The following is a 27318-nucleotide window of genomic DNA, read 5'->3' as shown; positions in this document are numbered from 1 at the left end:
TTCAAGAATCAATATTACTTGTCAAATCCCACCCACCCCCCACCCCCCAAGTCAGGCTCTCCCTAAAATCCACTGGCATACTCAAGACTGAAAGTGGATCTCAGAGGCTAAGGGAAGAACTGTACTAAGCAAAGTACATATTTGGATTGCATTCCAGATGCCCCCACATTCTGTATCATGTCAAATGTTCCTATCAAGATTCCATTAACCAGAGTACTCTTGTAGTGGAGTTACACTAAATCAGGGGTAGTCAAACTGCGGCCCTCCAGATGTCCATGGACTACAATTCCCAGGAGCCCCTGCCAGCATTCGCTGGCAGGGGCTCCTGGGAATTGTAGTCCATGGACATCTGGAGGGTCGCAGTTTGACTACCCCTGCACTAAATAAAGAGCACTCTGGGCTGGATCCTATGAACCACCAATGGAATGCAACCACAGTATAAAGCAATGCTTAGAAACAACAGTTCTTCTGCTAGTGGAAGTGCCCTTCTGCACCACTAGATCCAACCCAATGGACTTCAGTGCTCTTCAGCTAACTTTGCCTATCCCAGTGAAGACACTATTAGATAAAATGTTAATGGTCTTGCGGAAATAAATGGCTTCTAGAAGGCCATGGACTGATTGCACAAAGAAAACATGCATCATAACTGTTTTGTGCTTTCCTGATCACCTCTCCCCAGTATTATTTTATTTATTTATTATATTTATATACCGCCCTCCCCGGGGGCTCAGGGCGGTTTACATAAGAACAAACAACAAATAACAAAGTATCACTTTCTTTGTTATAGTCCTTGACTTCAACTCCCATCCAACAGAAAATTCTAAATCCTTCCAAAAGTCCAATCTGGCAGGCAAAATACATTGTTCGAAGTATGCCAATTTACTTATTGATTCTTGTGTTTTAATATTTGTATGTCCATCCTACAAACTTCTCTTTAAAAACCACATACCTACAATTTGTAATAAAAGAAAACAACAGCCTTTTGTCTTCAAGACTATTCACACTGCTTAAGCATATTCAAGTGGTATGATCCATCCATTAGACGGCACACTTAAATACCGCTGATTTCAACAGAAGACTGAAATATCCGCTTATATCTTTCTCACATAAATCAGTGGAACTTAGATAACTCCAGTTGAAGTGCTAAATATTATTGCTTGCTTATGAATGTATTACGGAATGCAAGTGTTACAAAACTGTACCTTTAATTTTCCAAGATTCACAGGTTTCTTTTGTGCATTTAGTCACTATAGGAAATATACATCACAGTATTTAAAATCAAAATTAGCCAGGAGGAAAAATGAGGGCAACTGCCCAACGCTCACTGAACTGTCTATGAATTCAGGATGATTTCTCCTTTTTTGCATTTAACATAAAGAAGATAACTTTTTGTAAAGGTCCAGGACTTCAGAACGTATTAGCAGAATTCTCAACTTAGAATTACTGTGACTCACTTGAAGAGGCAAAATGCTGAAGGCATCCTGTGTCAAACTGACTCTAATCTTCATTTAATTCAGTCCCACTACTGCTTTCCCCAAAATATATTCTATGTCACAATAAATTTTACTACAACTGGTGGAATTCTGTTAAATAGATGGAAGGGAGAGGGCACTGCTGTTTTAAAGAGGCTGTCCTATATTACTCCACTTATGAAGAAACATTTTTAATAGATGAGAAAGGCCCTATTAATTTGTATTGATGAGTAACATACTTCACTTTGCTCTTCCAGTCATGCCAATCACTACAGCAAAGCGTGACAGATGATAGAAGTTAAATTATAACCGCTGTTAAAGTCAGAAACCAAAAATATCACTAAACCTGACAGAAACATAAACCCCCTTATCATACATGGGATGTTTCATTTTTCTGAAGGAACAATCACCTACATTTAAAGCAGTAAATTTTTGCATGTGGAATAAAATGCTGGGAAATAGCTCTGAAACAATTCCATTGAGTCTTTGGAAAGAAACATGCCTAAAGATATTTCTGACAAAGGATTTTAGCTTCAGCATTACTAACCAGTGAGTGCTTCTTGCGGGAAGAAAGTTCAAGTGTTGTGTCATACAGACTTTCAACAAAGTTCCTCAAACAGGGGACGTTCACTTCATTTTTAACAGCCTGGAAAGATACCTCAAGTCAACATAAAATCCTCTCTCAAATTAGCATTTCTAATCCAACCTGAACAATCAGTCAAGCAAGAGAAACTTACGGCTGCCACTGGGACAAGGATCTCAACAAAAAGTCCTGCTAATGCATGCTTGATATCTTTATCTTTAACTTCAAGGAAATAATGTGCACATTCCTGGAAGACAATTACAGAGAGAAGAAATTTACATGTAAGTGAAATAAACCGGCAGTTTTGTTAAGGCAAGGCATGTAAAAGCTGGTTTTTAAAAAGACTGCTTGCTTCTTTAAATGTGGATTTATACAAAAACATTGATAAGTGCTGAAGACTTAACAAAAAGAAAAATAGCTTTCCGTCCACGAGACTTGACACAAAACAGGGAGTATGGCTACTAGTCATAGATGAGCTCTCCTCTTTTTAAAAGCCTTTTATACTTTATTAAATCACAAGAAAATACCTTTGAAGGCTATGCCTTGTACTTGAAGAGAATGGTATGTGTGTACTTTGGACTAGATTTTGTCATTCAAATACAAATCATGGCATGAGCTGGAAGCTGAACACAGAGCAACCCCTTAGCTGCAAACTTATTTCAGCAGGACAGTTCTCACCATGGGACTAAGATGTAACTTAATAGCACTATTTCAAAAGGGTTTGCAGCAAACACAGAAGGACAAAGCAGCAGCTCAGTCTGGATGGCACGGTCATTTACCAGAGGGTAGAAGGACGCTGGAGAGCACAAAAGCTCAAATCTATTTTTGCATGCTAGGGACAAGGCTGGTCAGGTACCATATGAAGGAAGTTACTATTATTAGTGCTACTGACCTTTCTTTTGCTCTTTACATGATTTTTCAATCCTGGACACCTTGGCTGTCTTATATCGTCAGACCAGTGATTAATCCACTTTGGTGTTGCCATGTTTACTCTGATTGGCAGCAACTCTCCAGTGCCATGGACACAGCAAGCCTATCTGAGATGCTTTATGCTGGGGATGTCAGGGACTGAACTTGGGGGTTTTGACGTGCAAACAACATGGCCTTCAACTATTGCTAGCTCTGGTTAGCTGACTTCCAAAGATTGCCATCTGTCTTTCAACCAATTTTGCAATCTCTGTTTTGTTACCGCATGACAGTTTGTTCATCTCCTATTCTAAACCACTTCTGCACATATAAACAATCAACTAAACCTATTTGTGCTAGCAACAACAAGGTCTTTTTCCAACTAACCTTAAATAGTAAAACATTTTTACTCCCGACTTTTCTGTACAATTTTACTGCTTGAGACAACATTCCATCCTATTAAACACTGGAACACCACTGATTGTACAACATCCAGAATGCACCCTGGCCAAACACAGCCAGTATTAGTGAGAACACATTACCTGCATAAACTGTAAAGAGGCTTCAAAATCTTCTACTGGATACATCTTAATACGAAAGAATTTCATCCCCATTATTAGACTGATAATGCTTTGGACCACGTAAGGGCTCTGCTCTTTATGCCTTATCTCTTTTAACTCTGCCATAAATTTCTTCTTCACAGCAGGAAATCTGGAAAAAAGATAATATTCTTTTTCTCCTCCTGAACAAGGTCAGAAATATGAAGTGTAGGGCCAGGATGGAAATTAATATTTTAAAAATTCCCCACAAGAATGTCTATAATATCTGTGTATGCTAGGACTGAAAGGCATGGAATTGTAACATTAGAAGAAATCATGGACTACACTTTATAGAAGTGTAGTGGATCAGCCACTGTTGACATCATGGCCATCACGTTTTCAACCAATTGGGAGTCAATTTGCCCTAATTTGCCCCAATTTGCTCCACTGGTCTCAGAAGAAACCCACTCACCAGTGTGGCAATAGTACATAGAGAAACTGCCAAGTTTCCAACCACCTATGGTCTTTTCAGAGCAGGATTGCAGCCCAATCATACCCCCACTCATTTCGTTCCTGGGCCTCAGGAGATCCTCAGAAACAGCACAGCAAGCAAGGTCTCTGCAGTGCGATCAGAGGAAACTTAAGTATTATTAAGGATTTGGAATTCTGTGACTGGCTACAGACTTATGTTAGTGGGGGGGGGGGGCAAAACAAAATAGGCAGTACTACAAGAACAATAAAGAAGAGTTATTTTATACTCTGCTTTTCATCACCCGAAGGAGTCTCAAAGCAGCTTACAACTGTCTTCCCTTCCTCTCCCCACAACAGACACACTGTGAGGTAGGTGGAGATGAGAGAGCTCTGGGAGAACTGTGACAGGCCCAAGGCTACCCAGCTGGCTGCATGCAGGGGAGTGGAGAATCACTCCAGATTAGAGTCCACCACACTAGAACATGAGGTGGAAAAAATATTTGTACTTCCAGGGTTCTAAATTAGTTTTGTGCTCTAGAAGTAACAACAAATATAACCATAACAATTCATTACTTCAGAAAAGCATTATGTGACTGCAAATTATCTGCGAAAGATTAAATTCCAGAATAGTATGCTTGTAATCAAATAGATGGGAAACACTATTTTTCACAAAGAAAGCATTCATTTTCAGATTTTTCGGCAAACCTAGAGCCTTTTCAGGTTTCTAGAAAGATCTGTCTTATTTGTTCACAGCTCCAGTCTCTGGATGTAAGTATTCACAGATTCACCCACATGTAGAATTTGATATAGATTGGGGGGGGGGGGGGGGAGTAGAATACACTGAGTTAAATCAAATGATTTTGCATGTTTTTAAAAAGTTACTTTTGGATATAAATCAATGACCTTTCTCCCTTTGTCAAATGACTTAATGGATTATGAAAAGAGTCTCCATTCCTTAAGTCTTTACATCGATTTCACCAGTGGAATAAAAACAAACCAACAAATGAAGCTCCCATACGCCCATGTCACATTTACTTAGAATCGCTTGACTAGATACATGAGCTCATTCTCTGCCGTCTGTGATTCCACAGGTCTCTGTGCCAAGACACAGTTTGATAAACAGGCTGCTCAGGAGTGGAATGATTTATTCCTCTAATTTCTCTTTCAGGGCAAAAACACACCTGTCCTATTAAATATCCACGCTATCTGAGCAGAAACCACAAAACAGCTCAATTACACCACTTATTAAATATACTTACTTTGCTTGTGCTAGTACTCCTATTACTTCAGCATACAGATCTGCAACAATGTGCATGTTTCCAGTGTTAGGACCAAGGTACCTAGAAAGAGATTTCAGATATTTCAGAATGTACATGGGGCTTTAAATTGCCACCAATAAATTCCACAGTAAGGTTAGCTTAAGATTATTTAGGTAACTCTTGGAAGGACAGTTCAAGAATGTCACACACACTCTTCATGTGCAGAGTACATTCCTCACTTCCCAAAACAAATGTCACAAGATTTAACAAATATTGCAAAAACATCCCAGAACTCTTCTCTGCCCTAAACTCTAGACAGTTTAGAGTAGGCTTGTGCACTAAGGGCCCAATTCGGATTTGGTGACCATTAAAGTCAATGGCACCATTGACTATAATGGGAGGTTCGGCTTTTCCACCTTTCCCCGGTCCTGGGGGATTGGGGGTTGAAGTTACAGCCTCCAGCATAGCTCCACGTCTAAGGGTTCCAAAAGAGGGTGCCACCATCAGCTCCATTATATCTTATGGGATGGACTCTCCATCTGATCCTCTTCATAATTTGATAAGGGGTAAGTGGGCGGAGAATGGGCGGGACCAGTCCAGGTGAGGGGCCAATCAGAAGGCACAAAGCACCTTCCAATCGGTCCCTCACCACCACAAGCCAGCGCTCAGGGCCAGCAGCCAGACCGACCACTGTGAGTAGGTAGTCAGCCTGGTTACAGGCCTCGCCGCTAGGGAGGGGGCTGGGGATGGCTTCCCCGGGGCCCTTCGAGAGGGCCCACTGGGAAGCCAGGGCCTCGGTGGGGAGGGGGGCAGGGATGGCTTCCCAGAGGACCTCCGAGCAGGCCCGCCGGGAAGCCGGGGCCTCAGCGGAGAGGGGGGCGGGCAGGGGTGGCTTCCCTGAGGGCCTCCGAGCAGGCCCACCAAGCTGGGGCCTCGATGGGGACTGCAGGGGGCGCTTCCCTGCGGGCCTTTGGGCAGGGCCACCCCATTGCAGAAGCGGCAGCCCTGCTCGGAGGCCCGCAGGGAAGCCGGAGCATTGTCTGGGAGGGGGCCGGGCAGCAGTGGCTTCCCCGTGGGCGGCAGGGAGGGGGGGGCGGCAGAGGTTCCTGTGCCGCCAGCTGCGGGGTGCAGGGGGCCCTTCAAAGCCTGTCCTTAGGGACAGGCTTTGATATAGTTGGATATAATGGAGAGACAGGGCACCCGCTTCAGGAGCCCCTAGAAATGGACCCCGTGGACCAATCATTTTGAAATTTGTAGGGGAGTCAGGGAAGAGCCTCCCAGAGCTGCTCTGAAAGTTTGGAGGCTGTAACTTAAACCCCAACCTCCTAGACCCCAGGAAAGGCAGAAAAGCTGAAATTCCCATTATAATCAATGGCTGAATTGACTTTAATGGGCACCCAAGCTGAATTGGCCGATTTGGGCCCTTAAACTGCATGTCCAGCTTAGAGATAGGATCTGAAAAAGCAGGTAGATAACATACCAGCTTAATTGCCATTCTGTGTTTCTAAAGAAAATCTAAGTAACGTAGTAAAGTAAGTTCTCTAACAAAACATACTCAGCACATTCGCCAAACTACAACTCCCAGGGTTGTCAGGAGGAAAGCCATGATATTAAACTGGATATAAATTCATAATGCATAGGTATCTAGGGAAACTTTTTATAAAAGTTCTGCTAACACATTTAAGGAATGTAAGAAGAGAATTCTCAAGCCTTAATTCATTTGATGATTGTTTACATGACAACTGTGACCTTGGTTGATCCTCAGGTTTGCAGATACTCTCATTTCCTACACTTGTCATACTAAGGCTGAGAACAGAGGTCTTCATCTTCAAATAGACAAAGAATACAACTTAGAAGGACACTATTAAAGATAGTAAACTCATGGTTAGGAATCCTGGTTACTGGAAAAGAAACTAACCTCATTTATTAAATAAGGTCACCCTGACTTAACTAGAAATAAACTGAAGTTAAGCAAGTTCACATCTGTTCCAAACAAACTTGGTCTGTTTTTTCATGGTTGAACCGAGCACTGAAATAAAGTAATCATTTGTGTAAACGTAGCCTAAATCTTTGAGATTGTGTAAAAACAGCCTTACCCTTCTTTGTATTTAAAGTGCTTGAAAGCCAAATTAATAACATCATGTACCAAACCATCTATTACAGGATGAAGTTGAATCTGAAAAGGAAACAAAACAGATAATTGATTTGTCTGCAATTAACCACTAAGACAAGCAGGACAGAATGACAGGCCAAAATCTGTGGAAACAAGTCATGCAAGCTAACTTTAAGCATGTCGTCCTTCCCCATCGCAATCAATAACGGCTTCAAACAGCAAGGAGAGAGAAACCAGAACAGAGAAATGCTTTCTCAGCAGTTCTAGTGTTCTGCTCTGTTCTGACAGAACTTCTACAGAAGTTTTTAAATGGAAATCAAAACATCAGGAGATCTGCATGCTGGAAGCAAAAAGAGCCCTCCTCACACTTGCATACCTTTACAGTGTGATCCTATGAAGTTACTTCACCCTAACAAAAGGGCTTAGAGTAACTGGATAGAATTGCAGTCCTAAACCTCCCCTTCCTTTTAAAAGAAGTCTGGAGGAAAAGAGGCAAAGCTCAGAGCACATCAGGATGATGGACCCACTTCTTGCATTAGTCTTATAATAATAATACTAACATAATTGTCTACTGTTAAGCTGCAGCTGACTCATGGCAACCCCGTAGAGCAGTGGTCCCCAACGTTTTTATCACCGGGGACCGGTCAACGCTTGACAATTTTACTGAGGCCCAGGGGGGCAGTCTTTTGCCAAGAGACATCGCCACCAGCTGAGCCCCTGCTCCATGTCTGGGGGCGCTGCCAGCAGCAGCTGCACAGTTCCATGCTGAGGGGGAGCCCCAGCCATGGCGGCCACTGGAGAGCACCAAAGGTGAGCCGGTGGCAGAGTGGCAGGTCAGCCCCCGAGGCAGCAGCCGGAGAGGAGGACAAGGAGGAGCCACGGCCCGGTACTGACTGATCCCCGGAACGGTCCCGGTCCCCAGACCGGGGGTTGGGGACCACCCATAGAGTTTTCAAGGGAATAACTGAGCAGAGGTGGTTTGGCATCACCTTGCCTCCCTCTCTACAGCAACACTGGACTTCCTTGGTGGTCTCCCATCCAAGTACTAACTGCAGCCCGCCTAGCTTCCCAGCTCTGATGAGATCAGGCTGCTTGCACTGTCTGTCATTCTTTAGCTCTCCTATGAAATCTGCTCACTAAACTCAAAGAGTGTGGGACAATGCTTTCATTTCTATACCAAGCACATGAAAAGCTTTTAACTATATTGAAGAGGACATCAAGGATCAAATCGGGTTGTAAGGTTTATGTACAGATTAAATCAAACAAAATAAAATTCTTTGCCACCTTCAGGCTATACTATCGACATAAATTGACCAAAGGAAGGTGAGACAATAAGTTATCAGCTTCAAGTATGATGCATCAGTCTTTTACTGATTAAAGGGTTAATCTCAGTATGTTCAATTAAAGTGAATGTCACAGAATTAAATCCTATTTTTTCCCAAGTCAGTGGATTGGATGCAGTGCGATCCTAAAAAGAGTCACTGCCTTCTAAATCTGTAGTCTTAGAAAGGTACGCACCAGTTTAGGATTCCATTGTAAATTCCCTGTGATTTGCACGCTTCTGACTCATGCAAGAGGAATGTCAGTTCCCCCCTTTCACTACGAAGCCCATGTTGCAACCCAGGCTGCTCCCAAAAGCCAACCTACCCCCCCCCCCCAGAAACATTTTAGTATGCAAAGACTACAGCCAGAATGGAGAGCTGGATACATTCTATTCCGTAACAGCACCGCTGTTTATGTTGATCGCAGTGTGCTTTATACTCACTTAAACTTTTAAGAAATAACATACCTGTTTCAAAACCTCTATTAAAACTAAAGAAAAAATAAAATCAATAGCCAAATCTCTTCTTTCCATTAAATAGTCTCGCTGCTGTTCATCACTGTAAAATGAAACAAAGATTGTTAAGGATATAGTGTTTTATGGCCATATTTAGTTAAAACAAGGAAGTAGAATTATTTCATGATTTAGAGATCTTCTAAAGTATAAAAGGTTAAAAGGTAAAGGTAAAGGTATCCCCTGTGCGAGTACTGGGTCATGTCTGACCCTTGGGGTGACGCCCTCTAGCGTTTTCATGGCAGACTCAATACGGGGTGGTTTGCCAGTACCTTCCCCAGTCATTACCGTTTACCCCCCAGCAGCAAGCTGGGTACTCATTTTACCGACCTCGGAAGGATGGAAGGCTGAGTCGACCTTGAGCCGGCTGCTGGGATTGAACTCCCAGCCTCATGGGCAGAGCTTTCAGACTGCATGTCTGCTGCCTTCTCTGCGCCACAAGAGGCTATAGCATGTTAATTGTCATACAGTGCAATCCTAAATAGATTGATTTTATTTATCTATTTATTAGATTTTTAGCCTGCCACTCTCCGGAGATTCTTGGCGGGGTTCAATATTGTTGTTGTTGTTATGTGCGAAGTCGTGTCCGACCCATCGCGACCCCATGGACAATGGCCCTCCAGGCCTTCCTGTCCTCTACCATTCCCCGGAGTCCATTTAAGTTTGCACCCACTGCTTCAGTGACTCCATCCATCCACCTCATTCTCTGTCGTCCCCTTCTTCTTTTGCCCTCGATCGCTCCCAGCATTAGGCTCTTCTCCAGGGAGTCCTTCCTTCTCATGAGGTGGCCAAAGTATTTGAGTTTCATCTTCAGGATCTGGCCTTCTAAAGAGCAGTCAGGGCTGATCTCCTCTAGGACTGACCGGTTTGTTCGCCTTGCAGTCCAAGGGACTCGCAAGAGTCTTCTCCAGCACCAGAGTTCAAAAGCCTCAATTCTTTGACGCTCGGCCTTCCTTATGGTCCAACTCTTCAATATAACCCCCCCCCCATAATAAAACATGATAAAAACCCACCCTATAACAGAACAGCGAACATAGTTAAAAAGACGATAAAACAAGATTGGTGGTATAATCCCTCCCCCCATCCTTACAGCCGTCCACCCCCCAGGGTGGGGTACGCTGGATGTTACTGCATAGCTTGGGGGGGCATTTAAACTTGCACCGACTGCTTCAGTGACTCCATCCAGCCACCTCATTCTCTGTCGTCCCCTTCTTCTTTTGCCCTCAATCGCTCCCAGCATTAGGCTCTTCTCCAAGGAGTCCTTCCTTCTCATGAGGTGGCCAAAGTATTTGAGTTTCATCTTCAGGATCTGGCCTTCTAAAGAGCAGTCAGGGCTTATCTCCTCTAGGACTGACCGGTTTGTTTGCCTTGCAGTCCAAGGGACTCGCAAGAGTCTTCTCCAGCACCAGAGTTCAAAAGCCTCAATTCTTCCAACTTTCACAGCCATACATTGCAACTAAGAAGACCATAGTCTTGACTAGAAGCACTTTTGTTGCTAGGGTGCTTTCTAATATAACATTAGAAAGCATAAATACTGCAATATAACATCAGATTACCAAAACAGAAGCAGGAAGGTTAAGCCAGAGTCTCCGGAGCTTTTACACACATATATATTTGCTGTACAAAGCTCCATTGTAAAAGCAGTAGACATACAATATACATTCAGGTGGGAAATTATATTAGTCTGAAGCAACAGAACAAAGTTTGACACCCTTTGAGCCTTCATACACAGGAAAGTTTATAGCTGGAATTAAATTTGATTGGTCTTTGTCACTGGATGCAAACTTTGTTCTAACACGGAAACCATGTTTGTCACAAAAAGTGCACTGCTCTAACTTCCATCACAACAGCCGCTCTTTTTTTTACAGGTACCCGTATGAAGCAGCTGCCAATATTAATCATTACAATGTACCCGGGAACGTACTTTTTGGATTTAGTGCTTGTTCTTGGTCTATATTCATGAGATTCATCTTCTATGCCATTTTGCCTTTTATACCAGTCAAACAAAGTGCGCAGAATAGAAGGGAGACAATACTCTGAAAGGGAGCTCATTGAGCTTATTACCTGTAAGGAGAAAAAGCAAAAAAAATGTTGTTTTCTGGGGAAAAAAACTACTATAGCATATCAACAATGATTGGGGATTTTAATATCATTTTATGAGGTTTTATGGAGTTTTATATTTGTGTTGTGAACCGTCACGCGTCTTTTTGGGAGTGGCGGTATAGAAGCTGAACTATAAAAATAAAATATATATTTTAAAAACTTAGCTACCTCTGACCAGTGTGTCCTTTAAGGATGTCAAATGCCTATGAGAAAGGAACTCAATGAGAATGGCAATATAAATAAATATACACATATAATAGGGGGGCTGACATGGATGTTTTAGGCTTTCTTTGTTCATTGCTTTCCCCAATTCCTGAAGAAACAATATCAAGCTGTGTGTATACTTTGGATTTTCCACCGCATAAAGAGAGCCAGTATGGTTAAGTGCGATGGCTTCTAATCTGGCAAGCTGGGTTTGATTCCCTACTCCTCCACATGAAGCCAACTGGGTGATGTTGGGCTAGTCACAGTCCTCTTAGAGTTGTTCGTACTGAGCAGTCCTGTCACAACTCTCTCAGTCCCACTTACCTGTCTGTTGCGAGGAGTCTGTTGCGGGGAAAGGAAGGGAAGGTGATTATAAGCCACTCTGAGACTCCTTTGGATCATGAAAAGCAGGGTATAAAACCCAACTTCTTTTATACTGGAATACCCATTTTGCATTTAATGGGGTTACACTTAATCTCAATATACAATTTGCCTTCATATTGACATTTATCAAAACATACCAACAAACCCTGTTTTTTGTATGCTTCTTTTTCCTTCCCTTTCACAGTCAAATCAATTCCACCTTTGTATAAACGAGTGTTTGTCCTTACATCAGAATAAACAAACTACAATTTGAACTATGGTTTGCAATCATGCTCTGGAAAGGGAGAACAAAACATAAGCTGCCACATCACATCTGCACTGGCAAACTCTGTTTTGCAGTAAGGCAGGCTATTAATTGTCCAACCATGTGCAGGAAGGGAGTTAAAACACACATGTTCTAAAACAGGGGTAGTCAAACTGTGGCCCTTCAGATGTCCATGGACTACAATTCCCATGAGCCCCTGCTAGCATTTCCTGGCAGGGGCTCATGGGACTTGTAGTCCATGGTCAGCTGGAGGGCCACAGTTTGACTACCCCTGCTCTAAAATGTCAGATCCTTCAAATAACATTTACCCTTATCGATTAATCAATTAATGCCATAATTATAATTATTTGTTATTTTAAGCCCTCTATTTGGCCGTGCTTTCTGTTTCCTCTTAATCGTGTCTCGTTTCTCTAGAGCTTTTAATGGGCTGGGGTCCCTAAAGAAGTCTTGGAACGTCCAAGAGTTTTTCTGGGGCCCAGTGGGGTTTCTAGCTGGGCCCAATGCTCTATCACAAACTTATTTTCAAATGTCTCCAAGAATTTCAAACGTGCTCAGGAAAGACAGAAGGTTGATTCTGCTATGAGACTAAAAGCCTTCCTGGGCATAAAGAATTTGTGCATCAGATGCCGGGCTTAGATCCTTGCCCTGGGATGATGTGTTGCATACAGTCTTTATTTCTTTACGCCATCCGCACGATGCTATTTTTGCCAGCTTCCAAATGTATCACACACGTTCCTTGATAGCAACTGTGTGTGTTTCTTGTTATGGAGTTCTACGTTCCCTGAATGTGATAAGGGACGGCAGCAGCCTGTATGTTTTGAAACTATTGTGGCAACATAGTCCTGTAGTTGTTGTTGGTTTCTAACTTTGTCAGATATATTGACAAGGCACTGCTTGAACTAAGTTACCAATAAAGATTTACTAATTCTTGATTTGCCACACTGTTCTTCACCTGGACAACACTCATTCTGGGATTGCTAAAATCACAGAATGTGTCAGCCTTTGGTAAGAGACCAGCACATGCAGCTACACCCAATGACTCCAAATCATGTGCCAAAATCAATGCAAACTAAATATTCATATACTGTATGTACTCTGGTATATTTACACAGGGTACCTTTAGCTGTTTTAATTTTTCTGTCATTGGTCTTATAAGGCAGGAAGGAAGGGTGTAATTTGCAGAGCCTGGCTCTCCGAATACAGGAAGGGAGGAAAGTCTAGTCAGCAAGCTGGTTACTCAGCTCCTCCATTTATTGGAACCAAAGCCAATGGAAGATGAATTCTAGCTCTGTGTTACTGCAGAAGGGGCGTGTGCAGATGTACAAACGTGTCCTTGTTAACACAAAAAAATGATCATGTTCTTCCACCCTAAATGAACAGCATAGTGTACAGCCTGAAGATGCCAGGTCTACACAAGCCCCGAGCTGTTTAAATACTTGGTTCATGGGGCATGAAATGTAGTCTATATAAATGCTTTCTTTAATGTTTATTTTGGCACAATTTATAAAAAAGAAATCAACTAAACCATGGCTGTAGACCTTCTGCTCAACATACCCAATACTGAAAAGCAGGTTATTAAAGTGTCACAATGCAAATTTAATTATGTAGCGATGTAATCAATAGACCCATCTAAATGCCCAGTTGGACACAATGGGGCAGCGGTGTTTGTTTATTTCCATTCACATATAAAGCTAGGAGATTCTAAAAAGGAGCAAGTGTTCAAAGGAGGAGGAACTGCATACCCTTAGGCAATTTTCTTTCAATCTGTTTGAGATTTGTTATCATAGTTGGGAGAAAATTGCTTGGGGCAATGGTACACAGAGAGGTAAGGCTATTCTTTATCAAATATTCCTTTTCATGTTGAAGTAAGATTCCACAGCTATCATTTTATATGTGAACTGCTAGCATAAGGCAGTTATATCACTACTCTGACTCAAGAGGCCCTTGGTAGAACATGCTTTGGTGTCCATGTAGAACTGTGTTTTCAAGAGTTTCTCTGTTCTCTGTTATGTCAGGGATGGTTCCTTCTACACATCTGTGACATTTAAGAGGATCAGGAGTCCTATGATAGCTGGGATCTCTGTGGGTGCTTAAAGGTAAAGGTAAAGGTATCCCCTGTGCAAGCACCGAGTCATGTCTGACCCTTGGGGTGACGCCCTCCAGCGTTTTCATGGCAGACTCAATACGGGGTGGTTTGCCAGTGCCTTCCCCAGTCATTACCGTTTACCCCCCAGCAAGCTGGGTACTCATTTTACCGACCTCGGAAGGATGGAAGGCTGAGTCAACCTTGAGCCGGCTGCTGGGATTGAACTCCCAGCCTCATGGGCAAAGCTTTCAGACAGCTGCCTTACCACTCTGCGCCACAAGAGGCTCTTGTGGGTGCTTGGGGATAGCTTTTTAATATGGCTACTTGAATTAATTGTGTACAGACAGAGATGTTTTTTTTCCCATTAAGATGGTTTCAGGAGGGCAACCATATCGGTCCGCAGCAGTAAATGGGAGGCTTCTGGCAGCTTAGAGACCAACCTGACTTTCAGGGTATAACTCTGTATCTGACAAAGGGAGCCTTGACTCTCAAAGCTTATACCCTGACAATGGTGTTAGTTTCTAAGGTACTACTGGACTCAAATCTTTTCCAGTGAACAAAAGTGACCTTAAAGCCAACCTAGAGCAGTCATGCTTATTGTTCACGTCTCAATGATATCCTTAACACTATTTTGCTCCCTTATATATTTGGGAAACAGCCTCCTGGGAGGAGATTGTCCAGGGTTCTATCCATCCAGGTCCACCCTGACTAGCCCTTCCCTTCCAGCTCCCCCCCTCCCCCCTTGCCTGCTAGAAGCCTTGTGGCTGCGGCCTCCATTGTCGCCCACGAGGAGAGAGGCAGTGGCAGGGCTTTGTGGCCCGCAGGTATGCTCCTGCTGGGAAGGAGCCTGGGGGGGGGGAGTTTGCAGCCTCCCTGCGGGCCGCAAAGCCTTGTCATTACCGCCGCCGGGAGGAGGGAGTTGCCCACTCCCTTTAGTCTGCTTTGCAGGCCAAAGGAAGCTGTGGCCATGCCCTCCTGGCTGGCTCCCCTTTCAAAGCCCATTTTTAAAATGGGCGTTGATACTAGTTTATGTATAAAATAAAGAGGTGCACAGGTTAGGGAAAGCAGAACCTACCATGCTGTCCCAGCTTAGTTGTTTGCATGCCATAACCATAGGCACTTTCCTTTCAGAAGAATGGAACAAAGTAATTAAGGTGGGTAGGGAGAGAGGGTTCAACTTTCACCATCCATGGCACGTATAGATTAAAACAGATGGCTGCACTCATCTTTTACAGGACCTCTTCCTCATTTTTTTGAACTCATAGCATCAAATCTCCCTTGGAACATGGCCACTAGGAGACATTAGTCTGTTTTGTCTCACAAATATATTAACCCTGCAGCAATATTGTTGACTTAACTTTTGGTACTCATGGCCTTGACACCTGTGTAGGAAGCTTCAGGCATAAAATACTAAGCCTAAGTTTTAGATTATGGTATTTTCTGTTTTCTGAAATTTGCATGATTTGTTATGATATTTACATTATAATTATCTAAAATTTACATTACATTATCTAAAAACGAATATTTTTAACACTGTTCAATATGTAATTAAATTCAAATTTTTTCAAAGTTCTTGGCCAGTCCATACAACTTCTGCATACTAACTTTCTATTAAACAATGTTTTCCATGCTACCAGATTAATTTTAATTCAGTCCTAGACCTGCTAACCTTTGGGACTTAACACTATTTTACACTGAAACCTGCATTTGTACTTTGTATAAGTGACAGGCAGATGTCTAGAAGCCATTGTGCTTTTTGAACTAAATGGAAGCAAACTAAAAATAAATCAAACTATACAATGGAAAATAGTAGCTTAAAAGAAAAAGGGAGAGTCAAGGGAATGTAAGAAATGTCAGTTTGACTCAGGCACTAAATTGCTATCTTTGGATCCAAGATCATCTTCCTGCAAATGTATAGCGGTTTTGTGATTTTCAGAGGGACACAATGATTCTCAGTGCTGCCATCCTGTTACGTTGGGATGACATTTCTGTTAAAACAGATTATACTAGTTGCAATGAAAGTAACATTTTACTCAGTCTTCAAAAGAGCTCAAAGTGAAAATTAAACCTACATATTTAAAGCAAAACCTTCTAGTTCACGCAAACCACATCGCTGGATTGAATAAAGCCTTCTGCGCACACACACACCACAACACAATGTTGTGATTGCACAGATGGGACTAAACATACCAAGCTGCCTTATTCTGAATCAGACTTAGTCTATCACAGTCTGTAGTAACTACATGGAATGGCAAGAGCTTTCTATGGTCTCAGGCTGAGCTCTTTCACCTCACCTCCTACATGGTCCTTAGCTGGAGACACTAGGGATTGAACCTGTGACCTTCTGAGTGTCAAGTAGATGCTCTATCACTGAGCCCCAGCCCCTCCTAAAGAAGGCCATTATGAAAATGTAAGATCCACAGTGTGAACATTATGCAGGACGGGGACCAAGCAGGCTTCAAAGTCCCCAGACAAATCCATTGTACAGTAAGAAAGGGCCATCATAGTGTCAGATTCTATGTTGGACAGTTCCAGCAGGGCAGGAACAAATTCTGCAGTATTTTCCATCACATTACGATGAAATCAGAACACTTTCTGATTTCCCAGCTTTTGAAGGACAAGATTCCTACCCAAATTGGAATGGAAATTAGCAACTATAGCAAAAATACCACTATTTTTGTAGGTAGCTAAAATGACAAAAATAGATCTATTTCTGTCTTGGAAAGTTAGTTTTTCAATTACACTGTTCCAGTGAGTTCATAAATCTTAAGTGACTAGTTTCATGAGTGTTAGATAATACTATTACACACACACCCATGTGTCTCTCTGACAAAAAATGAGGAGCTAAAGTTAGATCAAACTATTACTACATTAATATTAAAACGCAGTCAGGATGATCATCAAATGCTGAACTGTAATCCTAGCTGAATAATTCAGTGAAAGGAAATAAAAGTTGCTGTGACTAATGTGCATTGGGCAGACACTCGAGTAGCCATAAAGTAGGACATTGGTGGCTACTTCTAGTGCTCTAGTGATGGTTCTCCTTCCCCACCACTAAGTAAAGCAACTCAACCTCTATTAATAAATGGAGACCACGTTCGTTGCTATTGAAGATCTCACCACATGAGAACTATGGTAGGCAACTGTGGCTGGAGTGGCAGAGCTATGTGGTTCTTCTGTGCTGTTTCCGCCATCTTGCTGTTGCTGTTGTTTTAATGTTACATTGCTTTAACTGGGGCTTGGGATGTTTTATTGTTGATATTGATTCTTGTTTTTATTGTTTTATTGTGAGCCACCTCAGGCTGGCGGTTGCCGGAAGAGGCAGAGTATAAATATAATCAATCAATCAATCAATAAAAGTGCCAGTCCCTGAGCAGAGCACTATAACATTCAATAACTGTTCTCATAGGCATAGAACTTAAATCATGGACTGCAAGCAGATTACAAAGAACACTATTAGTTAGAGGCATTACTTACTTGATCAAATTGGGGATCTTCTCCACGTTGCAGAGATTTGGTCAGTGGCTTTTCCTGAAATAAAATATACACAATTATATGATTTAAGGAAGAATATGGCAATATACTTTTGCCTATGTTTATGGAGTCACTGAAGCAGTAGGTGCAAATTTAAATGGACTCGGGGGAGTGGTAAGAGGACAGGAAGGCCTGGAGGACTATTGTCCATGGGGTCGCGATGGGTCAGACACGACTTTGCACCTAACAACAACAAATGGTTATGTGACCTTAGACATTAGGTAATATATATATATATATAGGAATTACTTCAAAAATTATTAAAATTGCAAGGGCTTTCTACTAAATTATCATATTTTTAAGGGGGAGATTATATTATATGTTATTTTTTTTGACAAAACATTCATCCTACTTTCAGATCAGAGAATTTAAATTGTATTGTTCACAAGGTGGGTAACAGAATAAAAACAGATAGCACTATTCATAGTTAAGGATACACTATGAAAGAGAATGGAAAATGTTAGAAAATTAAGGCAAACTTGAGTATGTTTTCAGATGTACTCATCACTATGAATAAACAGGACTACTGATCTTCATGAAGTTATAATTAAGTGATACAAAGAAATGGACATTCTAGAAATGAAAGCTAGAAAGGAAACGTCTGGAAAGTGAACGCTCGATCTTCTAAATGCCCACTACAGACAGAAACCAACATTCACTGAGCAATATCCACTGGGAACATCTACATGTACAACAAGTGAAATGACTGAGCTCAACAAAAGAACAGTTATTCTTCTGATTCATTTCAAAGAACTTCAACATGAGACATTCCCCAAAGGATTGTGTCTTTTGTCTCTTGAATGCTAACACATATTTTTACTAGCAAATACACGTTTCCTCTAATGTAGTAGTTCCTGGAAAGTAAACCACTGCAATCCAGATACAATGGGGATTTTAGGCAAATACTACTGATAAACATAATTCAGTAAATAACAAACATGGCCTATATAAAGTAACATAAAGGAAATTCCTAGTCTTACTCGGTGGGTAATGTCAGACCTCTAATTGTCATATGTGGACAGCATCACATAGATCATTCAGGTTGTACTGTGTTGACCTAACAGCAATCCTAAGCAGTGTTATACCTTTGGTGTAGTGGTTAAGAGAGGCGGCTTCTAATCTGGCAAGCCAGGTGCAACCAGTTTAGTAACCCTGGGCTCAATTATAGAAATATAATAAATTAATAAATTAAATAAATAAATCACAGCCCTGATAGTGCCGTTCTCACAGAACAGTAATACCAGGGCTCTCTCACCTACCTCAGAATGCCTGTTGCAAGAGAGAGGAAGGAAAGGTGATTGCAAGCCACTTTTAGATGCCTGGTAGAGAAAAGCCTGGTATAAAAACCAATTTTTCTTCTTATAAGCCAACTGAGGTAAAAGAACTTTGAAGGGAGTAATTCTGCTTAGGACTGTACTGCACTGAAAAACTACACCTCTCCTTCTTAAGGCAAAGCAACTCCACTCTCTCCTCCCAAGATTGTACTATGTCAAACAGGTTCCACCTCACAGGTGTTCCTAGCTGGGCCTAGCTGCCCATGAACTTATCGTCTTCAAAGCCAAAGCATGGAATAGGATAACTGGCTCTGTATGAGAACCCAGAATCCTCCAAATGGAAGGGGAAGAACCAAAGTAATGAGGCAATTTTCCAAGGGGGTTCTAACAGGAGTGTATTCTGATTGGTTGATTGTCATCACCTGACTCGGGTAAGCCAAAATCTATAATTAATGGGAGAGAGGCTAGCATGGCTTTCGAAGGCCTATGCTTACGGACTGCTGTCAGCTACATAGAGAAAAAAACTTGAGCTGTGATGTGCAATTGCAAGAATGTAAAATTGAACAACATAATTCAACTTGTAAAGTATTATATAGTAAACGAGCTTATTTCTTGAGTTGCTTGTTTTTAGAGAACTGTATTGCATTAATATATATTGATAACTTGACTTTTCTACATTCCTTCTAAGAAACTATATATATTTTTATTACAAGAGTGTTTGCACACACTTGCCCTGGGAACCCACGGGGCTGAGGCTACAACTCCTTGACACTCCTCTAACTCTCTTGCTATATATTACATTCAAATAAACACCTTATCTAACATATTTTTAGACTGAGTGTTTGTACAGAGAAGGAATCCCAAAAATGTTTATCTGCAAACCCAGCACCTCATGTCATTATTACCTTATGCCATTGTTTTTCTTCTCATGTCATTATTACTTTATGCCATTCAGCTTTTCTTATATTAATTTTACTTGCTGATTAGCAAACTAAGGTTACTTATTTATTTCTGTAAGCCTTCCTAGTTCAGACAGCATAAAAAACATAATATACAATTTAAGTACAGAAGCCGTCATTCAGCATCAATTTTACAACTATTACAATTGTCAAAGATAAGTCCAGCAAGCCCATAATAGGTAGACCAGGAGAAAACCTAGCGTAGAGTCTTTTGGAGTATACAAAAACATCTTCCGTGCCATGTTCTATGGGTGGCTTTAATGTGCACAAAATGTTTTCATCATCAGACTGCTTAAAACGAAATCTGAACAGGACCGACCATGAGGTAGTACCCTGATCTGGATAGCCCAGGCACGCCTAATCTTGTCAGATCTTAGAAGCTAAGCAGGTTCAACCCTGGCTAGGATTTGGATGGGAGAACGGCCAAGGAACACAATTCTTGCCTGGCTGCCAGACAATCCTAAGATCTTTTGGCTATACTACACAAATGTCATATGATCAATACCATGAGGTAGCTGCATGGGAGCCTTAGCCAAAAGGTAAGAGAGGCAGTTGCCCCAGGGCCTGTGCTGGACAGCACCTGACTACCCACAACTTCACCCTAATAATGAAGATGGAGAGAAAAGAAAATAACAAGCTTCCCCAGCCTCTACTGGCACCCATCATGTCTGGTGTGTAGGTCATCTGCTCATTGTAACAGCCTATCTCACAAAGATTAAAGGTACCCTTTGCTTGGCCAAGGCATCCCCAGTGAGTGGTGGGAGTCATTTGAGGGCCTATTTTGGACTTTAGCCCAGGGCCCAGAATCCACAAGTCTATCCCTGGGCAGCTATACTGTCACAGGCCAAGATAACAGGATCACAGATAAAAGTAGTAATCATGGCTTGAAAATGTAAAAGTGCAGAGCTAAACCAAAGCTGGGCTAACATGAGAGGGGAAAGCAGGTGACAACAAATATTAGAGCTCTCATTTCCCAATACCATTTTCATGATTTTTTGAAGAATTTCAAAAGAATTACTCAGCTGAAATAGAGCAAAAGTGTAGCAGGACAGAACAATTTTCAGGTTTTCAAAATGCAGACTGAAAGAAAATGTAGACATAACGTGATCTGAGGTATGTACTGATGACAAGTTACTCCAGGTTTGTCATGAAAACTGACATGGTAACATATCAGGACATTAACTTTAAAATAACAGAATGAAAATAAAGCTAACCTCTACACAAATACTGGCCACAATGAACTGCTTCTTACCTCCCAACCAAACTTCCCTGCAATTCACATCTCAGTCAACATCCAAAGGTATACAAAACTAAAGTAACAAAACTAGATGGATACCTAAAAACAAGATTAAAATACTTATAAAGGGAAACTGGTTCCAACTGTTATCATGCTGCAAAATGCTACCACATTCTCAGTTGTTTCAGGGATGTGGTTAGTCAAGAGATAGGAAACCTTGAAGGACTCAGAAGGTGCTTCAAGATAGGGCTTAAATATATCATATGGATATCTATATAAAAGGAACAATAAAATAGTTTCAATATGCTACTTTTTAAATATCTTCCGTACAAAATTGTGGATTACAAAATGTTGAATCCAGCCAAGAAAAAACTTGCAGCTATGGAAGTTATGGGGCCATATAACCTGCTTGATCAAGAATTCCTTCCACTACCATCTTAAATTTTCAAGATGTGTTGGCCTAAATACAGTGTTCTCATTCAGAAATAGCTGTTTTTACAAGAGTGTTAAATCCAAAATTATCAAAGCTTCAAAGAGTTCACCTTACCCAATTAATGTGTCCAAGTTTCAAGACCCTATTCAGAGCCCCCAGTATTGACACACCATCTTAGGTTTGCAGGCAAACTATAGAATCAGTATTCTGTGGAAGTTTATTTGCCTCAAGGCAAAAAATATTCTCTAGAAGCCTCAGTTTTACCTACTTGTTTTAGGACCTGCAGTAAAACAAAATAGTAATCTGATTTCAAGGAGTTTTATTTTACCTTCATCTGAATCTTTCACTCCTTGACACTCTAAGAAAGGTCATCCAGATTTTGTACAAAATGGTAGGCTGAATATAGAGCCAAGAGCTACAACCACAGAACTATGAATAATGAATGGATTTATTCATTTCCAGAAATTCATCACCTTTTGGGTTGCAAAAACCGTTACATAAGAACTAAAGCATAATACTCATGTGTCAATTTTAACAACAAAAAAAGTTACATTAAAGTCTCATCCCCACGTTTTGAACTTGTTCTAATGATGAAACATTATCAGCATGAATGTACATGCACATCAATGTTTTTTAAAAAAAGAAAAAACAAAAGGTAAACAATCCATTCCTCATTTGCCAATTTCTGGTTTTCTGTTAAATACTGAACATAACTGCAACTGTGCAAACGTAAAATTTCTTTATTTTTTCAGTGTAGTTTCTTTGTGATAAGGACACATAATTCCTGTGGATGCCAGCTTAACTCCAGCACTAAATGATGGGGTTGGTACCCAGAAGTGTTCCATAAAATGGGTGCCACTATAGGAACAAAAGTCCTGGCCTGTCCATCATGAGATTTTAACTTATGAATGAAAGACACAATGAGAAGTGTCAAACCCGAGAGGACAGAAAGGTTTGTTCTAAATGTCATTATATAAATCATGATTCCTGCCCCCCTTCCCGCATTAAACTATGTCATCCCACCATGTTCTCAACTCACAGATGCCAGAGAAGTCCTGCCTTCAAAACCTGTGGGCAAAACAGCACTGCACAGCTGGACTTGCTTTTGTCATGCCTCTGAAAACATATATTGCACACCCATGATTTTCAGTTAAAACTGTACAAAATGTAAAAAAAAATACGATGAAATAGTTATTGGATTTGATCCAACCAGTTTGTCTGCTGATCTATAGAGGATAGGGTCCCTTTGACCAGTGAATAGGCCATGCTGGGAATTATGGGACCTGTAGGGATGAAAGGCATTTACAACAGGGATGGGAGGAAGGAGGAAAATTAGATGAATTTGGGCGAAAAAACTGGTGCAATCCAACCCGTGAGGCTGCAGATTTACAAAACACTACGGTAAAGTTGTTAACACAGTGAATTGTGTATACTGTTTGTAGCCAAAGAACTTATTTGGCAGGCTAAGCAGAAAATAAAAGAATAAACTGAGAATTACAAATTATACATTTTCTTCCTTCTGCTAAAATTTGCTGTGCTGAAGATTAGCAATGCAATATTAGTAATCATTTTCTGCCTACGTCTCTTATGTGGATAATAATACTTAACATTTAAGCATGTGTCTTCACCACAGCTTTATAATCAGCTTTAAAAACTGCTCGTCACTAGATATATAAAGGATTGTTTTAAAGATAACTTCCAGCCCAAAGTCAATTATTTGTGGTGCAGTCCAGCAAAAATTAAGCATTTTTCTGTTCCACTGGTTTGAATGATGGTAGTTGAAGGCTGTCATCTCTGCCACTGAGACCAGTAACACTGGCTCTGCAACTTGGGTGCAATACAGGGCTTCATAAAAAGAATCTGAAGTAGAGACCCAAAGAAATCAGCACAATTGGAGGAGTGGTGCAGACATAATTTTCCTCTCCCTTAACCCAGTGATAGCCTGATGATAATACACTTTGACATGCCACCGGTGCCACTTCAGACCACCATTTCCCAGTATGAGACCTAGCACTGCCAGCTCCAAGTTAAAAAATCCCTGGAAATTTGTGGGCAGGATTTGGGGAGTGGAGGGATGTCTACTGAGATGTGATGCAGTTTGCCTTTCAAAGATACTTCAATCCAGTATGGATTCCAGTTGTTAATTCCAGGAAAGTTCTACTGCCTCCACACACCTGGAGGTTGGCAGCCCTAGTGGCACCTGTCTCATGTTTCAGGAAAGTGTTGCCCAGTGGGGCTTGTGGTTGGCAACAGGTGACCCAAGGTACAAATTACAGGGATGAAAGTAACTGGGGCTCTTCTGGTTGACAGTAATTGAGAATGTGGCTGTCGCTTTTACTGGATGTAACAGCTGGGAATTCATTACAGTCATGTCAATAGAAGCAAATAATACAGTGCAGTAAAAGATAATATTTTAAAAATCCATTATGTAAAACAAATAAATAAAGAGAACTGGTATGTAGCTGGGAACTAGGTAATTCGATACTACCAGTGAAGAAGACTCAGAGCAGAGAGTTTAGAAATATATCTGTAAGTAACCCTCTGAAACGGAGCCTGACAGCTCTACAGTTTGTTGATTTTTTAGAGGTAACATCTATTTATTGATTAATTGATTTAATGACTTGATTCCTAGATTACCCCTCCTCACAAATGGGCTTGGGACAGTTTACAACATAAATTTATAATGATTCTGCTAGCAAGTTCAATAATTTAATATTTTAAGCTGTTTGGATTTATACCGTTTTTACCTGTTACTTGCCTTGATTCCATCACAGAAGCCCTTAGTTTGCAAGACCTGAAAATGGCTGTTAATGATAGGAAACTCTGGAGGGTCACCAAACGTTGGAAGCAACTTGGAAGCACTTAATTCATACATACCTGGGGCCCCAGTTGCTTGGGGGGAAAGTGGAATTATAGATGTTTTGATTAAAAAAATAGAACCAACCCAGTGTAGTTATAACCTTCTAACCATGGTCAGAAAAAGACTAGAAGATGCTTTTATCTAACCACAGTTTCTCTTAAGACTGGTACAGAACAAAATTGGACCATGACTAGCTCTCAGAAGTAGGGAATCTGCCCAATGAGAAGAGAAGATGGGAAGCCTATCAGCCTGTGAGACATTTCCAGTGTCAGAACCATGGTTACATTCCATTTGCACCAGACGACAACAATCTGGTTCTTATGGTCTTAAAAAACGTCCAATTGAACTTAAATCAGTAAGAATAAGGAACAAAATACCAGCATAAACTTTCTTTTAGGAACTGCTATGGATTAAACAGCAGTCTGGTCAGGGACTTTTTTTATATGTGCAAGGGAGATTGAAGCCCCAGTGCTCACTACCAGATTACAAAAAGAGTGCGATATCACTCAAAATACAAATGTGCAGTGTGATCTTGAATCTCAAAGAATGTCAACATTTAATGCCTTTTGTTTAGGTTCAGGTGGGCAGCCATGTCTGAAGCAGCAGAATGAGGTTTGAGACCAGTGGCACCCCTAAGACCAACAAAGTTTTATTTTGAGTATAAGATTTGGCGTGCATACACATTTCTTCACGCTGTTTTAGTGGCGTACATTTTACCCTGTATACATTCAATTTAAATGTGTCATCTCCTTTATTTTCCAGGTGTGGGGCTGACTGTAAATAATAAAAAAGCATGATAATTTGAACTGATGAAATAGGATGGCTGAAAGTTCCTATTTTAAACAACTGGGGGGGGGGGGTTAATTACACCCAGCTTGGTGCACTGTTTAAGAACAACAGCCTCTAATATGGAGGGCTGGGCTTGATTCCCCGCTCCTCCACAGCCAGCTAGGTGACCTTGGGCTTGTCAGTGTCTTGATAGTGCTTGCTCTCACAGAGCAGTAATATCAGAGCTCTAAGAGCCTGACCTACCTCACAGGGTTCCTGGTGTGGGGAGAGGAAGGGAAGGTGATTGTAAACCACTTTGAGACTCCTGGTAGAAACATGCGGGGTATAAAAACCAACTCTTCTTGTTCTCCTAAAGTTCAAATTGCATTGACAATAGCAGCCTTAAGCAGAGTTATCGCCATCTATTCCTTGGTCGCCCTTAAATGGAATATCTGAACTACAGGAATTAATGTATTCACAAGGAACTACACATTGGTAGATGGCAACTGCTCTATGTGTGCTATGAATAAACAGAGGGACCTAGTCAAGCACTCTGCTTCAGGAATCTTAGGGCTAAAGCAATATTCAAAAGCATTTTTGGCAGCCTCTCCCAGACCTCAGGAATCTGGCAGCACTGATAAAAAAAAATTAAGATACAGAAACAGCCAGACAGTTTCTCACTAGGAGTCAAAAAGGCCAAGCCCTCTCATATGGGTCAGGTCCAAAAACCAGAATTCTCCAGAGGTTAGCAGGAGCAGAAATATTCATACCCCAATTCCCAGACAGTGTTCAGCTAGAAATCAGCCAAACAACAACTCGTGCAACATGCCAGATACCAAGCAAGCAAAGCAAAGTAATAAGTGTGCTTTTAAAACTGATCTACAATTGTGCTTCTCCCCTTTTAAATTCTGGTGGACTGGACACTCAGTGTTGCTGAAGCAATAACAGGAGATGAAATAGCGAAATGACACTCAATTACCACAATACATCTACATCTGTACTTCAAATACAAAGGCTATAATGCATATAGACACTGGGAAGAACTAGGACTCAAGTACTGTCAGCCTCAAGTATAGGTCAAGTACACCTGTTAATCTCAACAATATTATTTGTTTATGCATTATTCATAATCACAACCTACAAGCCACTCTTCCACGCGCACATGCCAATCTACATTTGATTTGACTGTACGTAGGGTAGAGTCTACTGGATGCAATCATAAAGGGTGTTTTCCTGGGATTAAGCTCACCGAATAACACAAAACAAACAGCCCTGCTGGATCAGACCAGTAGGGTCCATCCTATCCAGCCTCCTGTCTCATACAAATGGGCAACCAATTATTATGGAGGGCCAGCATCAAGGCATAAAGTATAGTACCTTTGTCACAGGTTTTCTGTCCCTAAATGTGGGGATTCTCTTTAGGCACCACAGCTGGTAGCCACGATGGATCTATCCTTCTTGCATTTGTCACCTATTTTTGTAGCAATTACTACATCCAGCAGCACTGAATTCCACATTTTAATAATACGCTGAGTATAGTCATTTTGTCCATCCTGTATCTACCACCCATCAACTTCATTAGATTCTCCCTTGTTCTGTTTCCCAACACTGTCTATCATCCTCTGAAAATGATTTTTATCAAAGCAGAAGCAGCTTTTAAAACATTTTTTTAAGCTTAAAGTTAGATTACATGAATGTTTTACCTGCCTTGAGCCATCCAGGGAAGGATGGGTAATAGTAGTAGTGGTAGTAGTAATATTATTATTATTTTAGGGAAAGGATCTCTTTGGACTTGTGTTTCATAAAACTCTCATTCCACAACAGAAGAAAATTGTAGCAGTGTTATCAACATGGGTCTAACCAACATATTTTTCCTTTTAGAACTAAATTATGTGTGTTTTTGATGTACATACTTTGTACAAATGCCCAGTTCAGTATTTAATCAGCCATCTGCCTATACAAATGTATCTTTAAGGAACAGGAGGTTTGCCCTGATACTTCACTCTCCTTGAATAGCACTGGCTTTTCTACAAC

At 41.1% G+C, this 27318-nt stretch overlaps 1 protein-coding gene across 9 annotated transcripts in view; it reads right to left on the bottom strand.

Moving 5' to 3' along the window:
- Positions 1-27318, bottom strand: part of FRY (FRY microtubule binding protein) — a 223475-nt gene that overhangs the window by 103849 nt on the left and 92308 nt on the right. For all 9 annotated transcript variants that reach the window (XR_013231780.1, XM_077341830.1, XM_077341829.1 and 6 more), the window contains 8 exons: positions 17697-17750; positions 11102-11241; positions 9133-9223; positions 7327-7406; positions 5231-5311; positions 3504-3672; positions 2210-2302; positions 2020-2118 (listed from right to left, as the gene is read on the bottom strand). Coding sequence is in view for 8 of the 9 variants with exons in the window: in XM_077341830.1 (XP_077197945.1) it covers positions 2020-2118; positions 2210-2302; positions 3504-3672; positions 5231-5311; positions 7327-7406; positions 9133-9223; positions 11102-11241; positions 17697-17750 (807 nt within the window). In the remaining variant the exon portion in view is untranslated. The remainder of the gene's footprint in view (positions 1-2019; positions 2119-2209; positions 2303-3503; positions 3673-5230; positions 5312-7326; positions 7407-9132; positions 9224-11101; positions 11242-17696; positions 17751-27318) is intronic.

The sequence above is a fragment of the Paroedura picta genome, chromosome 6, assembly GCF_049243985.1.
Source record: "Paroedura picta isolate Pp20150507F chromosome 6, Ppicta_v3.0, whole genome shotgun sequence".
Lineage (NCBI taxonomy): Eukaryota > Metazoa > Chordata > Lepidosauria > Squamata > Gekkonidae > Paroedura > Paroedura picta.
The sequence above is the reverse complement of the archived record's forward strand: the minus strand, read 5'-3'. Positions and strand labels throughout refer to the sequence as shown.